General features: G+C 53.6%; 1 protein-coding gene across 2 annotated transcripts; it reads right to left on the reverse strand.

Annotated features, from left to right (window-relative positions):
- AIFM2 (apoptosis inducing factor mitochondria associated 2) lies at positions 1 to 16,480 on the reverse strand. Of its 2 annotated transcripts, none has more exons than XM_058671171.1 (9): positions 16,368 to 16,480; positions 8,499 to 8,696; positions 7,010 to 7,125; positions 5,821 to 5,940; positions 5,313 to 5,405; positions 2,170 to 2,278; positions 1,250 to 1,402; positions 685 to 885; positions 1 to 304 (listed from the first exon to the last, which is right to left on the reverse strand). In XM_058671171.1, exons 2-9 carry the CDS (start codon positions 8,674 to 8,676, stop codon positions 153 to 155), a joined length of 1,122 nt encoding a protein of 373 aa, XP_058527154.1. In that variant the 5' UTR covers positions 8,677 to 8,696; positions 16,368 to 16,480; the 3' UTR covers positions 1 to 152. The 2 variants fall into 2 exon arrangements, with proteins under 2 accessions (XP_058527154.1, XP_058527153.1); XM_058671170.1 differs by lacking the exon at positions 16,368 to 16,480 and adding an exon at positions 16,120 to 16,163.
- Between the last annotated feature and the right edge of the window lie 284 nt (positions 16,481 to 16,764).

Genomic DNA, 16,764 nt, shown 5'->3' on the forward strand with positions numbered 1-16,764 from the left:
TCCAGGCAGAATCTCAGCTTTTTAATCTCGCGCTCTCTCATTTTTGCTTTGACATAGCAGTGCTTCCGATCAGTACATCACTAGCCGGTCTTAACTCCAGGGCCTTTGGCCAGCCGCCCTCAGTTAGGTGGTCCTTTTACCCAGCTCTTCCATCAGGGTGGGGACTGCTTCATGGTTTTCCAACTGGTGGACACGAACAGGTCCCGGCTCTTGGCGAGCCGGACCATGAGCCGGCCCACATAGAAGCCACTTATCTGGCCCACGCCGTCATTTCTTCCCATTGACAGGAGGAACGTCAGTGCCCCTGTGGAGCAAATGCAAGCATGCACATGAACACATACACACACACACACACTCCTCTTGGGACCCCTGCATCCCATATCAAAATCCATGGGACAGAATCCCACGTCCACTTCTGAGCCAAGTTCCTGCTGCTGCACACCCGAGAGGCAACAGGTAAACAGCTCAAGTACTTGGGTCCCTGCCCCCCACAGCCACACCCCAGGGGAAACACATTTGGAATATCAGGCTTTGGCCTGGCCCAGCCCCAGCTGTTGTAAATATCTGGGGAGCAAAACAGGTAGGTGGAGCAAAGCAGCCCACATCTCTCTCCCTCTCTTTCAAATCAAAATAAATGAGAAGTTTAACAACATAACTGCAAGGCACAGGAGGTGTCCTCCTTACCTGGCTTGTAGGTCTTGAGGGGTCTCTGCTTGATGGAGTTGACGATGTTGGCCACAGCGACATTGGCGTGGAGGCCGGCATGGTAGGCCATCTTGGGCTCCTTCACATCGGCACAGTCGCCGATGGCATAGACATTGCTGCAGCCCTCCACCTGCAGGTGCTCGTTCACTCTTAGGGCGCCGTTGCTGGCCAGTCTGTTCTCTGCCGGGCCACGCCACACAGGACACCAGGCTCAACGCCACAGAAGCCAGTTGGGGACCCGTCTCGGGGGCAGTCAAGTTACCCCCAAAATCAGCTAGGAACCAGTCCTGGAGTCAGTCAAATCACCTTCCAGAGGCACACGCTCAAGAGGCAACCCTCTGAGCTAGCAGGTGGCACAGAGGTTAAGATGCCACTTATGGGGTGGGCACTGTGGCACAGTAGGTTAAGCCATAGCTTTGGGATGTCCTGCATCCCATATGTATCAGGGGACTGACTTGAATCCCGCTCCTCTGCTTTTGATTTAGCCTCCCGCTTATGCACTCTCTGCCTGGAGGAGTGGGCCAGGGCCAGGCCACCTGCTTACCCAAGGCACTGTGGTAGGCAGAGCTGTTGATCTTGATGCCATTGCAGAGAATGACCAGGTTGGTGGCTACCTCCGTGCCCTTGTCCGTCTGCACCTTGATGTACTCCCGGTACTCATTGAGCGGCAGCTCCTCCAGGTTGCTCACACGCTCCCCTGTGGAGGGATTGCATGACCAGAAGGTTAGCAGAGGGTGGGAACCTCATCAAGGCTGGAGCCCATGCCACGCCTAGACTGCTGTGGCCCAACAAGGCAATTATTCCACCTTATCTTCCCACAGTGACTCGCCCACAGTCCACTCTGCTGCGCCAGGAATCATCTATCTGACTTCCAGCTCCTGGTACCCCACAGGAGGAGAGTGTGGTTGAGCTTCCAAAAGCTCTGGACAAAGCTGTTTAAGGCAGCTCTCAGAGGACCAGGGACCTTGTGTCCCCCCCAACACACGCACACCCCCAGAACGAGGCTCTAAGTGCCCCAGAGAGGCAAAGGCAGAGGCAGGCACAGTGGCGCAGCAGGACACCCACATCTGAGTTCTGCTTCAGAGTCCCAGCTGCTCCACTCCCCATCCATCTTTCTGCTCACAGGAGGTAATGGAGGAGGGCTCAAGCCCCTGGATCCCCACCACCCACATGGGAGACCCAGGTTCAATTCTGGGCTCTTGGCTTCAGTCTGGCCACAGTCCTGGCTGGTACAGGAATTTAGAAAGTAAACCAGCAGGTGGACGATCTTTCTCTCTCTCTGCCTTGCAAATAAAATGAAGCAAAATTTTAACATGTACACGTCAGCCAGGACATTGCTCAAGACCCTTTGGGGTGCCTGGGGCCCCCATGCCATGACAGAGCAGGACCTGGCTAGCCAGAGGCAGGCTCCTGGCTCAGCCCTGTTTCCGGCCAGGTGGGCAGGGGCAGGTGGGCTTCACATACCCAGCAGCAGCTGCACGCCCTTCCGCAGGAGGATCTCCTTCACTTCCTGCCGCACGCAGGGCAGGAGCTCCTTGTCAGCCAGGGGCACTTGGGAGTGGATGAGAGTGACCTGGAGACAAACACAGCCCCTGAGCCGCATAAACACAGTCGCCCAGCCAGCGGCTCACACACATGCGTGTAAACACAGTCCCCCCAAGCCGAGACGCCAGCTCACACACACGGAAACAGCCCCTGAGCCACTTGCTCACACACCATAAAAAGCCCCTGAGCCGGCAGTTTACTCATGTGCCTGCCCTCTGCTCGGAGGCCCTGGAGAAGTCATACGTCCAAAGCCAGAATGAAGAGATGGTGAGCTGGGCTTGAGCACACATCTCTGAGCCTCGGGCTCCTTCTGTAAAACCCTACAGCCCCTGTGCCCAGAAACCACCCCTCACCTGGGGTTATTTCGAAGCACCCTTCGGCAGCTATAATTATCCACTAGCACATAAGCCAACCCCAACTCTAAGGCTATAAAATTAGCACTCCTGGGCATGTCTAGCTGCTTCTGGGTCAGCCCCAGGAAGTGGGAGGCAACCAGCAGTGTGCTTGGCGCCTGGGCTTTGAAATTACATGGCCTGAGTTGAATTCTCAGGCATTCAGATATCTCTCCAAGGCTCACAGACATGGGCACAGGAGCCTCACCCCCAAGGACTCATGAGGATGACCAAGAAACTGCACAAAGCAATGATTCAGCTAGCACCTTTGTAAAGCATAGGTGCTAGCTCCTACTACTTGGACAAACATACGGGTATTGGGATGTAGTGAGACATTGGCATCCTGTATGGGCACCAGTTTGAGTTCAGACTGCTTCACTTCCCATCCAGGTCTCTACTTACAAACCTGGGAAAGCAAAGAAGACCTAATGCCTTGGGCCCTGACTTCCATTTAGGAGATCTGGATGGGGCTTCAGGCTCCTGGATTTGGCCTGGCCCAGCCCTGGCTGCTGTGAGCATTTGGGGAGTGAACCTGCATGTGGAAGATTTGACTCTGTCTCTGTCTCTCTTTCTGTCCCTCTTACAAACAAACAAATCTTTTTTTTAAAGATTCTTTTTTTTTTTTAAAGATTTATTCATTTTTTATTACAGCCAGATATACACAGAGGAGGAGAGACAGAGAGGAAGATCTTCCGTCCGATGATTCACTCCCCAAGTGAGCCGCAACTGGCCGGTACGCGCCAATCCGATGCCGGGACCAGGAACCTCTTCCGGGTCTCCCACGTGGGTGCAGTGTCCCAAAGCATTGGGCCGTCCTCAACTGCTTTCCCAGGCCACAAGCAGGGAGCTGGATGGGAAGTGGAGCTGCCGGGATTAGAACCAGCGCCCATATGGGATTCCGGGGCTTTCAAGGCGAGGACTTTAGCCGCTAGGCCACGCCGCCGGGCCCAAGATTCATTTTTTAAAACAGATTTATTTTTTATTATTTTTATTGGAAAGGCGGATATACAGAGAGAAGAGACAGAGAGGAATATCTTCCGTCCAATGGTTCACTCCCCAAGCAACGACTGGAGCTGAGCCCATCCAAAGCCAGGAGCCAGGAGCTCCTCCGGGTCTCCCATGTGGGTGCAGGGTCCCAAGGCCTTGTGACATCCTCAACTGCTTTCCCAGGCCACAAGCAGGGAGCTGGATGGGAAGCAGGGCTGCCAGAATTAGAACCAGCGCCCATATAGGACACCGGCACGTGCAAGGCGAGGACTTTAACCATTACACTATCACGCCAGGCCCCATTTTTATTTTTTATTGAAAAGTCAGATATACAGAGAAGGAGACAGAGAGGAAGATCTTCCGTCCGATGGTTCACTCCCCAAGCAGCCACAACAGCCGGAACTGAGCCCATCCGAAGCCAGGAGCCCGGAGCCTCTTCCAGGTCTCTCACACGGGTGCAGGGTCCCAAGGCTTTGGGCCATCCTCAACTGCCTTCTCAGGCCACAAACAGGGAGCTGAATGGAAAGCGGGGCCACCAGGATTAGAATTGGCGCCATATGGGATCCCAGTGCATGCAAGGCAAGGACTTCAGTCACTAGGCTATCATGCCAAGCTCTCAAATAAATAAATCTTGAAAACAATACATTAAAGAAGCCAGCCATAGTCAGTGAATTCTTTTCCTAGGTTCCACAACCACTTCTGGAAAGTTATGAAACCAAAGTTTCTTCCAGCTTATAGCCAATGCATATGGAAGCTGTGGGTAACCGGGGGACCTGCAATTTGCACCTGGACTTTGCAGAGCAGGCAGTCTGATGGGCCTGAGCCTTTCTTCACCTGCAGGGTCTCGGCTAGCTCCAGCTAGCGTAAAAGAGGACTAAACAGCAGGGGAAACCCCACACAGCTCGATACAGACATGCTGAGGCTAAGAGAAAACCACTGGCTTTTCCCTATGTAAGCCTCATAAATCAAAACAAATATACTCTGTTATCAACCACTCATTGTAATTTCTAGCAATTTGTCAGAGAACAACTGTATCATTCAATTAGCCTGCATGGATTTTTCTTTCAAAACCAACCTGGTTTTCCCAGGAGAAGGAAAGAACCCTCCACAGGCTCCGTGAAGTTTTCACAAGCTGATCTGGCATCAGCCATGACTGTCCGTGGAGCACCTGTGGCTTCCACTGCCTCTCGGTCCCAGCCAAGCCCCTACAGACAGTAGCCCCTACAGACAGTGTGCTAGACAGAAGCTCCTCTCTCTCATTTGGGAGAAAGGGACAGGGCAGGCTGAAGTCACTGTCCCATGAGCATTCATTCCCCAGCATGAACAGTCAGGCTGCTCCTCCTCCATAAGGTGTGAACCACCACTTGGTGCAAGCCGGGCCATCAAGTTTGTATCACAAAGGTCTCAAGTTGGGTATCTTGTGATCTCCCCTGAGCTGGGTGCTCCTGGTTGGCTGGACAGAGGGCAGGACTCTGCTTGATTGAGGACACACCCAGGACAGCTCAGGAAGCTCAAATATGTGAACCCTGGCTCCTGGGCTCTGCTTCTTCCCTCCCCCGCCCCAGTGCACTCTGGCACCAGATAGGAGGCAGACACTCCTGGTTTATAGGAGAGAAGTTCCTGCCTCCTGGGCCTGTGCAAATTCTTACTGTTCCTTAAGGAAGGCCCAGTTGACTGCCCCACCTCTTTGTCCGGATATTCTGTCTTAATCTCTGCTGCCATCTCTACTCCAGCGGAGCCTCCTCCCACCACCACGATGAACTGTGAGCGTTGGACCTGGGAAAAGAGAAAATACAGACTTGTCTGTCCTTGGCCTTGGCTTCGGCCTGGCGTTTTCTAAGGTAAGGTCCCCGGTGCACTTCCTTCTGCCCTCTCACAGGATTGCCAGGAAGGTTGACTGAGATCAGGAGCCCTGACTGTACCACTACACCCAAACCCCAGGCATAGAGGAGGACACGCGAGCAAGAAAAGCCCAAGAGAGCTATGTTGGGGATAGACCAAGTGGGCCAGGAGCAGGCCAGAGGTGCCCCCATCCAGAACTGTTTTGAGATGTGTCCTCTTAGCTCTTGGTGGTTGTCAGCAGCTCTCCCTGCTGCAGTCCCAGCTGTCCCCCACCCCTACCCCAGGGCTACTCACTGGAATGTATATCCCCCAACCCACTACTGCCCCATACCTGGTCACAGCAGCTCACCTGCCTCACCATGTCCTCGTAGGCCTGGATGGCAGCTTGCTGGCAGGAAACCTCATTAAACTTGCCCGGAAAGGGCCCAGTGCTGCCCGTGGCCAGGATGAGATGTGAGAAGGGCAGAGCCTGTGAACAAAAAAAAGGGGGGGTGTGGGACAGGACCTTGCTTCCACATCCATCACTTGGCCTCGCCTGCCAAGAGGCACCCCTGGAACAAAATCACCAAGCCAGTTAAAGGCTAGAGATGGTGCCAGAACCCAGAAGACACCTAAGGAAGCAGACTGCACCTCCTGCCTTGAGGAGGAGGTACTAGGCCCAGGAGGCAGGGCCAATAGGAACAGGAAACCTCTTGGGGTTGGGGATCAACAGAACTGGATCTTCCACTGTAGAGTGGGGAGTCAATTTCCTGGGTGTGGTTAAAGGATCAATTCTCCTGCCTTATGGCAAAAACAGAAAAGTACATCTTATCTATAGCCTACATGTATCAAGGGACTTACACACACAGCTGTTCAGGCCTACACCCCCATGCCCCAATCAGAGCCCCAGGAAGGTCTCATGGAGCCTTCCAGGATGCTGGTGCATGCAGCAGGACATGGGACACTCAGCAACAATCCAATCGGGAGACTCCCTGACCCCAGAATGAAATCAGGGAGGACTGACAGACTTTAAGCCATGTGCTCACTGAGGGTGGGGACCGCGTCTCCTTCTCCTCCCTCACTCGGATTCCTGAGCTGGGAGCAACTCAACCCCACGTGGGGGCTGGTGGAACTCAAGTCCTGGTAGGTAAGTGCCAGGCACCTGCAGGGTGAGACATACCTGTGACCCAGGGACTCCCCAACCCAGGGGAGGTGGGACCACGTGCCCAGCCTTGGTACAGTGAACATCCCATAAGCTGACCAGGCATGGGTTTCATCAGCCAGGATCTCTGGGCTGAATAGCCTGTGCTCACAGTCTGGCTGAGGGTATCAGTAGCTGGGGTGTTGGGGGATTCCTAGACAAGCCCCTCCGCAAATGAGGTCAGATCCATGTGCAGGTTCATTATGGTGTTGGTACACAGCACAGATGACAGAAATATCTGCCCCTGGATTCTCGCTGCTCCATGGTCAAGCCTTTGTCTCTGAAGAATATGGAGGCTTGGGGTCACAGGCAGCTTCCCCTTGAGCTCTGTGGGTCCACCTCGGTTCTGCAGACTCACCTCACCGCCCTGCAGCAGCACTGTCTGATTCTTCAGGTCTATCCCGACCACCCGGCCCTGCCGGAAGTTGTCCTTGAAGGTCACCGAGTAGGAAATGAATGTCTTTTTGGCGAATCCTGGAGAACAGACATAGAAGAGTGCACTGTGTGGAGCTGAGCCTCTGCTGAGCCGCACTCCAAGACAGGAGCTCTCAGCCACACAGCCGACCAGCAGGATGCCTGTTTACCCACTGAAATGCCAGTCTGAGCTTTGGGGCCTCCAAGAAGCCAGACTCTTACTTCTGGGGCCTCATTACAGTAGTTGCTTAAGAAAAGATACCTTCAGGCCCAGTACAGTACCCTAGTGGCTAAAGTCCTCACCTTGCATGTGCCAGGATCCCATATGGACACTGGTTCTAAACCTGGCTGCCCCACTTTTCTTCCTGCTCCCTGCCTGTGATCTGGGAAAGCAGTAGAGGACAACCCAAAGACTTGGGACCCTGCACCTACATGGGAGACCCAGAAGAAGCTCTTGGCTCCTGGCTTCGGATTGGCTCAGCTCTGGCCATTGCAGCCACTTGGGGAGTGAAACAGTGGTCAGAAGATCTTTATGTATCTCCTTCTCTCTGTATATCTGCCTTTCAAAAGAAAAAAAGAAAAATAGATGGAAGATACTGCTCTTTTTATCTCTTTCTGCCTCCCTTCCTCTCTCTCTCTCTCCTCTCCTCTCTCCCTCTAACTTTGCCTTAAAAAAAAAAAAACAGAAAGAACAGATTCCTTGGAGCTGGCACAATGGCTTAACGGGCTAATCCTCCACTTGTGACAGCACCTTATATGGATGCCAGTTTATGTCTGGCTGCTCCACTTCCAATCCAATTCCCTGCTTGTGGCCTGGAAAGGCAATAGAGGATGGCCCAGAGCCTTAGGATCCTATACCCACATGGGAGACCAGAGGAATCTCCTGTTTTCAGATCAGCTCAGCTCTAGCTGTTGCAGCCATTTGGGGAATGAAACAGTGGACAGAAGATTTTTCCCTGTCTCTCTTTCTCTCTGTAAATCTGTCTTTTCAATAAAAATAATGATATTAAAAAAACAGAGACCTTGGGACTGGCACTACAGTGTAACACATTAAGCCACCACTTATGACACCAGTACCCCATACCCAAGCACCTGTTCAAGTCCCAGCTGCTCCTCTTCCAATCTAGCTCTGGGCTAATGCTCCTGGGAAACCAGCAAAATATGGCCCAGGAGGGAGACAAAGTTGGGAGTTCCAAGTTCTTGGTTGAAGGGGGACCTGGCTTAGCCCCAGCTGTTGAGACCAAGTGGGGATTGAACCAGTATACAGATCTGTCTCTCCTTCTAAGTCTGCCTTTCAAATAAATCAATCAACCTTAAAATAAATAAAAGTGGCTGGCCTAGAGATTCTCAGCATATGCCTAGTAATGGCAACAAAAATGGAGATGATGCATGGGGAGGTGATAGCCTGGGAGGGTGGGTGGACGACACTTTACCACTTTCCACAGAGGCACGCAGAGCTGCCACATTGTGATGGAAGGAGTCCTTCATGTCCACCAGCAGGAAGGGCACGTTCAGCGCTTGCAGCTGGCTGGCGGCCGCGATGCCACCAAAGCCCCCACCCACGATCACCACGTGCAGGGCGCCAGCATCCACCGAGACCTGGGACCCCATCTTGAACAGTCACTGCTGGCCTGGGAGAGAACACATCAGAGTCAGGCCAAGCAGGCCTCAGACATTCCCTGTTAACTCTCCTGGATGAGGCGATGTTGTCACTCAGCAGATCCAAAGTGGCAAAATCAATTTCAGTAGAAAGAAAGGGCATCCTACTACCACCCTGCCAAGTTGATCTGATTCCTTACAGAGATAGACCACCCATCCCCTAACGGCCCAGTTTCCTTCTTCCGGAGCAGCCAAGTTGATCAAGTCCTTCCAGAGATAGTCTAGTCATCTGTAATGGTCACTACTACAAATGTTAAAGAGAATGATTCTGGGATATGAAATGGCTCCAATTGGCTAATTCTCCACCTCCAAGCACCAGGATCCCATACGGGCACCAGTTCATGTCCCAACTGTTCCACTTTCAGTCCAGCTCCCTGCTTGTGGCCTGGGAAAGAAACATAGGATGGCCCAAAGACTTGGGATCCTGCACCCACATGGGAGACCTAGAGGAAGCTCCTGGTTCCAGGCTTCAGATCAGCTCAACTCTAAGGGAGCACAAGTTGATCTGATTCCTTTCAGAAATTGTGTAGGCATCCACAATCGTCACTACTGCAAATGTTAAAGAGAATGTTTCTGGGTGTGGTGCTTTGGCTCAACTGGCTAATTCTCCTCCTTCAACCACCAGGATCCCACACGGGTACTGGTTCATGCCCCAGCAGCTCTACTTCCCATCCAGCTCCCTGCTTGTGGCCTGGGAAAGCAGTCAAGGACGGCCCAAAGCCTTGGGACCCTGCACTTGTGTTGGAGACCCAGAAGCAGCTCCTAGCTCCTGGCTTCGGATGGGCTCATCTCCAGCCATTGTAGCCATTTGGGGAGTAACCAGAGGATGAGAGATCTTTCTGTCTTTCCTTCTCTCTGTAAATTTGCCTTTCCAATAAAAATAAATAAATCTTTTTTTTTTTTAAGAACTCTTCCGTACTTTCTTTTGACTCAATATATTTCATATGGGGCAGGTTGCAGGTGTTACCTTACCCCTTGGGGCATTCACACCTCATAACCAAGGTCCTGGCTCAAGTCCTGGCTACTCTGTGTCTGATCCAGCTTCAGTTCAACATGCCCCTGGGAGGGAGCAGGCAAAGGTTCATGCCCTAGGGTCTTTACCTCCCATGCAGGAGACCTGAATGAGTTCTGAGCCCCCTGACTTCAGTCTGTCCCCATCCCAGTTCTTGCAAGCATTTGGGGAATGAACCAACAGGTGGATGTAAGACCTCCTTCCCTTCCTCTCCCTCCCCAAAGTAAAATGAAAAATGTCTTATAGATCATCAAAGATGTTTTAGGAGAAGCAGCACACACTCAACAATACCCTGAGCTCCTGGTCTCTGACCCACACTGTGCTGTGACTCCTGGAGTCAGACAGGCAGATATGGACCCTGCCTTTACAAAGGTCAAGTGGCATGGGAATCAGGCAGGTAAACACAAAGGAAGGCTGGGTATACCCTGGGGGGACTTCCAGTAAAGGGCACCTTCAACAGGGCAGAAAAACAACCACTCAAGTACTACACTGGCCAACACTGTGAGCAGATTCTACTGGGCTGCCGGCTCACCAACACGAACCCCAGGACGTAGGTCAGTCAGCAGGCTAAGAAAGAGGACATAGCTGTGACCTGAATGTGTCTCCTCAAAAGGCAACACTGACTGGGTCAGTGGCATGATGCAACCGGTTAAGCTGCTGCTTGGGATGACTCACACGAGCATCCCATAGTGGAGTTAAGTGAAGGCTACTCCGCTTCCCATCCAGCTCCCAGCTAACGAGTCTGGAGAGGCAGCAGAAAATCGTACTGCTGCTACACACATGGAAGACCAGCATGGAGTTCTGGCTCCTAGCTTCAGCCTGGTCCAAACCTGGCAGTTGCTGCTACTTCGGGATGAAAGAGCTCTCTTTCCCTCTCTGTTACTCTGTCTTTCAAATAAATATGTCTTACAAAAGAAAAAGAAAACATAAGCCTCCCACTCACACCCCCGATGGAACAGCAGTGTCAGGAGGGTGGGGCCTGCCAGGAGTGTGCGTCTGGAAAGGGTCAATGGAAAGAGTTCATTTGTCACTTGTTCTCTCTGGCTCCCTATGCCTCCTACCATAGTACAGGCAGCAGGACAGCCTTGCCAGGTGCCAGCTCCTTCATCTTGCCTCCAGAAGCAGCAGTAGCCACCACTGCATTCCAGTTCCCTCTGAATTACCCAGTCTCTCACAGCAGCACACAACAAACGGTGACAAAGGTATTGCCCATAGATTGGAGCAGTCACTCCCCTACAGCATTCCTGGCACAAGACAATTGTGGCAAGGCCAGGGCAAGTGTGAGTCAGGAACTTCCTGGCCAGGGGAGCACTCATCTAAGGAGGAGAGAGGGGGAGCAGGAAGAGGAAAGTATCCAAGTTCCCCAAGTTCTGCCTGCCAGCCTGGGAGGATGGCTGACCAGGGTCCTCATGTGTCTACCCCCATCATGGAAGGCAAGCCTGGGGCTGTAGTCAGGGATCTTGGGTCCAGCCTGGCTGGACCTCAGGGAGGGTCCCGACTGGTGGGAGGACCCCTCTACCTTCTACCCAAAGAACTATCCAGAATGTGGCTGATATTGAGAGCAGTAGAGGGGGTGCCACCTCCCACTGGCTGTTACTGGCCCCGAGGGGAAGCAGAAAGAAACTAGGATGTCAGCGAGGTGCCAAAGAAAGGTGCAGAGAACACAGCACATGGGCCCCAGCCACACAGGGGTCCAGCGGAAATTGAAAGGCTAGGTGGGTTCCTGGGTCAGCCCTGATGGCCACACAGCAAGCTGCTCAACAGCCTGCCTGATGGGAAGCATTCCCAGCTGTTTATGAGCCTCTGGCCAGCTCTGCAGGCTGTGGGCCACAGCTCAGTCTACATGGATCTCAGTCCCTTCCCTCTCTGGCCTCAATTTACTCCCTGGCATAGGGGCCTCCAAGGCCTGGCCAGCTCTGATCCCTTGTCACTATAGACACGGGCTTCCCAAGACAAGGCAGCCCCCCTCCAAGACAGGGGAAGAGCCCTGGACCTTTTCTCCCATACCACTTAGCAAGGCAGCCTCTGGTTAGAACTCCAAGCACCAGCCTCCCCGGTATGCAAGTGCCCACTCGCACTGGGGCAGGAAGGCAGGGAGGGCAGCTCTGGTGCAGGGGGTTGGAGGGTCTTGGAATTGCTTCTCATTGGCCAGAAGGTCCCTAAGGCACCGAGCCATGGACATTCCTCTCATTTCTCCGAAGAATGCAAGGAGCCCTTGCGGGGCTGGGACCCAGGATAAGTCCCTCAGGAGGCAGTGCCACTTGCCCTGCTCCCTCACAGCTGACTCCCTGTACGCTCTCAGGCTGGACCCTGCCAGCTGGGTCAGAGGGAGAATGTGGAGCCAGGAGCCAGGAGGCTGGGTGCGGGAACCAGAAGCAACGGAAACCAGGAGCCAGGAAAGGGGTGGGGTGTGTTCCACCCTACCCCCACACTCCCTACTCTGTGCTGAGCCTGGCCCTTGGGGCTAGCTGCGGGGGATGAAGTCATATTTCTAACACTCAGGAACTCAGGAAGTCCTGCTCTCAGCTGACTGAGCACAGGCCTTGAGGGGTGCTACACAACTGGTAGAGTGTAGGGATCCACTGTGGGTACCCTCACAGCCCCCTGTCCAGGGAAGTTCAGGGAAGCCCGGAAAAGAAAGCCAGCCAGAGACCCAGGCTCAGGTGGGAAAGAGTTCAGGGCACACCAAGTGGAAAGGTGGGGCAGGTGGGCATACAAAGCTTGCCCCAGGCTCTTCCAAGAGCCCCAAGGAAAGCCTGCCAGGCAGTGAGCTGGTACAAGTTGCTGAGCTCTTACTCTTCAATCTGTCAGGCCCTTCCACCTGCTTTCTCCAAGGGCAGACCACTGCCTCATCCAACTTCCAGTTCCCTGGGTAAACTGCTTCTCAGCAGCTCCTGGTGACAGCCCACTCTGTGGCCCCAGGGCAGGGCCAGGAAAGGACTGGCAGGGGCTCTTCTGCAATCTGCCTTCTCTCTCCTCCACTGACCTCTGACACCCTTTCATGGGGGACAGAGAGACCAGGCGCATGCCAGCCGCAGCCACCCCTTGCCCAACACTCTTGCACACACCAACTGGGCTTGGCTCAGCCACTACTGTCAGTTCTTGCCCAGCTCCCAAGGACGGCCAGGGTCCCCACCTCTGCTCAGCCAGGAACTACCTTCCCAGAGCCTTGGTCACAGGCCTGCATTTCCCTCCACACAGCTGGTGGGGACTCTGGACCAACATGAGGAAGGAGGGGTCGCTCAGCAATACATTTAAACATAGCACAAGTGCTGGGAACACATTAGACTCCAATCTATCCAAGGAAACCTCCCAAAGACTCCAGCACAAACCTGGACCCACTCACACACCCGAGTTACATGGAGCCACTCACACTTAAAGGGTAAATGGTGTCTCCACAGGAAAAGCCTGTCTGTGAAAAAGGCACCGTGGCCTGTGTACACCAGCAGTCCCTGCAAGCCCATCTACATCTTTCCAGCTAATAGCCTGGTGCACCTGCTATGCGCTCTGATGCAGACTGCCCAGAGTGCTCACGAATGATGCTTCCATTTTATCCCTTGAGCTTCTTTCTAGTGTTTGAATTCTTTTTTTTTTTTTTTTTTTTTTTTTAGCAAAAAACAAGTATGTGCCATTTTGACAGAGAGAATATGGCTTTAAAAATGAGACAGGTTAGCTAGGCACAAGCATGTGCTGGGATACCAGATGGGCACAGGTTCATATACTGACTGCTTTTTTTCCAATCCAGCTCCCTGCTTGTGGCCTGGGAAAGCAGTAGAGAACAGCCCAAGGCCTTGGGACCCTGCACCCACATGGGAGACCTGGAAGAAACTCCTGGCTCCTGACTTCAGATCAGTTCATCTTTAGCTGTTGCGGCCACTTGGGAAGTGAATCAGTGAACTTGATCTCTCTGTAGATCTGAATTTCCAATAAAAATAATTAAATCTTTTTTAAAAAGGGGGGGGAGGGGACAGGCCTCTCAAAATGTAATTTTCATAAGATCACCCTTTCAAGTTTAAGTTTGGCAGTTTTTTGTCTGCTCACTAGCTTGGGTGTTCATTATCACAATGATCTGATTCCAAGGTATTTTTATACCCCCCAGAAGGTTCCCCAACAAGTGCTAGTCCACACTGAACAAGTGTTCAGCCCCCAACAAGTGCTAGTCCACGTCCCATCTTGGATTTACCTATTTTACAGTGTATGTAAAGGGAATCTTACAGCACATGGTTCTTGCTATCTGGCTCCTCTTATCTGGCATGCTTTCAAGGCCCATCCCAGCTGAAGCGTGTATCTGTACATCCCTCCTTTTCATGGCTGAGTAATAAATAGTCTACTGTATCAATATACAGAGCTTCACAAAGCTTACAGGACAATGTGTGCTACCAAATTTAAAAAATATATACTATGGGGCCCGGCGGCGTAGCCTAGCGGCTGAAGTCCTCGCCTTGAACGCTCCGGGATCCCATATGGGTGCCGGTTCTGATCCCGGCAGCTCCACTTCCCATTCAGCTCCCTGCTTGTGGCCTGGGAAAGCAGTCGAGGATGGCCCAATGCATTGGGACCCTGCACCCGCGTGGGAGACCCGGAAGAGGTTCTAGGTTCCCGGCATCGGATTGGCGCGCACCGGCCCGTTGTGGCTCACTTGGGGAGTGAATCATCAGATGGAGGATCTTCCTCTCTGTCTCTCCTCCTCTGTGTATATCTGTCTTTCCAATAGAATAAATGAATATAGTATATATATATATATATACTATGAACATATATACTATGAATGAGTTTCCAAACATTTTGGACACTTGGTTGTTGTTGTTGTTGATCCATTCATTGACTGGGGGATTCAGGTTGCTTCCACTTTCTGGCTAACATGAGTGATGCCTCCTGGGCACCTGTATCCATCCCAGAGTCTGCGTGTACCTGCATCTTGGCTATCTTCAGCACACACCTGGCTGTGCACCTGTCAGGCTGCAGAGTCACCCTGGGATGAACTACACACAGGAAGCACACAGCACTGTAACCACAGCGGCCTAGATGCATGGGTGTCAGCTTTCAAGATGACCCACAGGACCAGATTCCTGGGTACCTCCACCTTGGCCCCATCCCAGCACATACACTTGCTCTGTCAATCATACTCTCTCTGCCAAGGACATCCAGCCCCATGGCAGGAGGGTGGCTGGAGGATCTTCAGGAACCAGAGGTGATCAGGAATCTACTGGAAAATGAGGAAGTCACAGAGCTTTGAGCTAGCACTGTGGGGAGGTCGCACGCAGCAGTCAGAGCTGCAAAGCCACGTGGGCCAGGATGGAAGCAGCCATGTAGCTATACATGGCGCTGTGCATGTGGCTTTCCAAGTCCTGGCCCAGCTTCAACACTGTCCCATGCACAGCTTTTGCTTCCGAGAGAGACAGAGGGCACTAGAGCAGACCTTGAAGCCCAGCCAACACCCCTTGTCTCCTGCGGCCTCTGTCCTTGGACATGGGGCAGGGACAGAAGCACATCTTAAAGATAACCCCAAAAAGACCAGCAGCTGAAAGCCATCCAAGGTCAAAGGGGTAAGGGGGCAGGGGAAGGGGGCATTCCTTTCATGCCCCAGGAGCATGCTCTGGGCAAACAGGCATTCATCTGCGTGCCATACACCTCACACCAAAACCTCACCCTGTTTGGATAAAGGCATTCTGTTGTCTCCTTAGCATGCCCACAGCAGAGACCCGACCAGCCCTGGAGCACCTGGGTCCTGCCCTGGCAGGTGCTCAGAATCTTCCTGGAGCATGGGTGCTCCTTGGAGAACTCTCTAGGTGCTAGGACCCAAAATCCTGGGGGTTCCACAGCTTGACACGCACAATCAGAACCTGACACCTGCCTTCTGACACAGATGCAGAGCAGGGAAAGAGCAGGGCCTTCTCAAGTGCAGTCTGATCTCCAGGATCAGCAGCTCCCAACAGACCATTCCTCTCTCTAAATCCCCAGGGTCTGAGAGGCCTCACCCTAAATCCCCAGGGTCTGAGAGAAAGGCTGGGGCACAGGGAGGGTGCTGCCAACTGAGGCCACTCCAGCCGACCCAAGCATCTCCTCAGAGTTAGCCCAATACTGCGGGTCTTCATCTGGGGGAACCCAGTGCACCCCCTCGGAAAGTGCTGTCTCTCCCTGTCCTCGGACACCAGCCCAGGGCAATGGGCAGCCCCCAGCCAGCCCCCTCCCCACGCGACTGCCCATTCCCTCCTGAGTGCCTCAGGCGGGCTCGGCAGGGACTTGGGGGGGGGGGGGGCGCAGGGAGTAGAGTGTCTCCCCTGCCCACTCCCCGAGCTTCTCGCCGTCAACTTCCCGGAGATGTTTAGAGAAATTCTGAGCGACGGTACCCTGGCTCCAAAGTCACAAGCGCAGGTGCCGACCTCTCCTTGGCGCCCCGACCCCGCCCGCCACCACGCGACCTCACCAGCCCGTGTGCGCTCCTCTCCCCGGCGCTCTGCTCCGCCAGCCCCTTCCGGAGCGGGCCGGCTGATCCCTGCTGGATGGGGCGTGACTCAGCTCCCGCGGCGACACTCGGAGGGCTCCGGATTAGGGGAGGGTGTGGAAAGGGGACTGCGCCCCACCCAGCCGCCAGCCCTAGGCCGTTTCCCCGAGGACTCGCCGGACGTACCTTGGACGCGCGCGCGAACTGCTTTGAACTCGGAAACAATCTCACGCTCTGAAGCCGTCGCCAGCTTCCCAGCCCCGGCGGATCCGCGGGTAGACAGCTCTGCAGCTGCCCCCAGTGGGTGAGGGGGGCCTGAGGAACGTGTCGTGGCTCTGAGTCCTGGACGCACCTACAGAACAATAATCCAGCACTGTGCTAGGCTTTGGGGGCGCAGGCAGGTGGAGGCGAAAGAAAAACAGGAAAACGAAACAAGACCTGGCTTTTGCTTTCGCAGAGGTGAGCGTCTCTAGGAAAACACAGTCAACACAGAGCAAAACAAACCGCTAACCAGCAGTGCCCTCAGTCACCTCAGAAAGATGAGAAGGATGTGAGGAGCTAGCACCAGCTGGGAGGCAGCTTG

The sequence above is a fragment of the Ochotona princeps genome, chromosome 13, assembly GCF_030435755.1.
Source record: "Ochotona princeps isolate mOchPri1 chromosome 13, mOchPri1.hap1, whole genome shotgun sequence".
In the NCBI taxonomy this organism is placed as follows: domain Eukaryota; kingdom Metazoa; phylum Chordata; class Mammalia; order Lagomorpha; family Ochotonidae; genus Ochotona; species Ochotona princeps.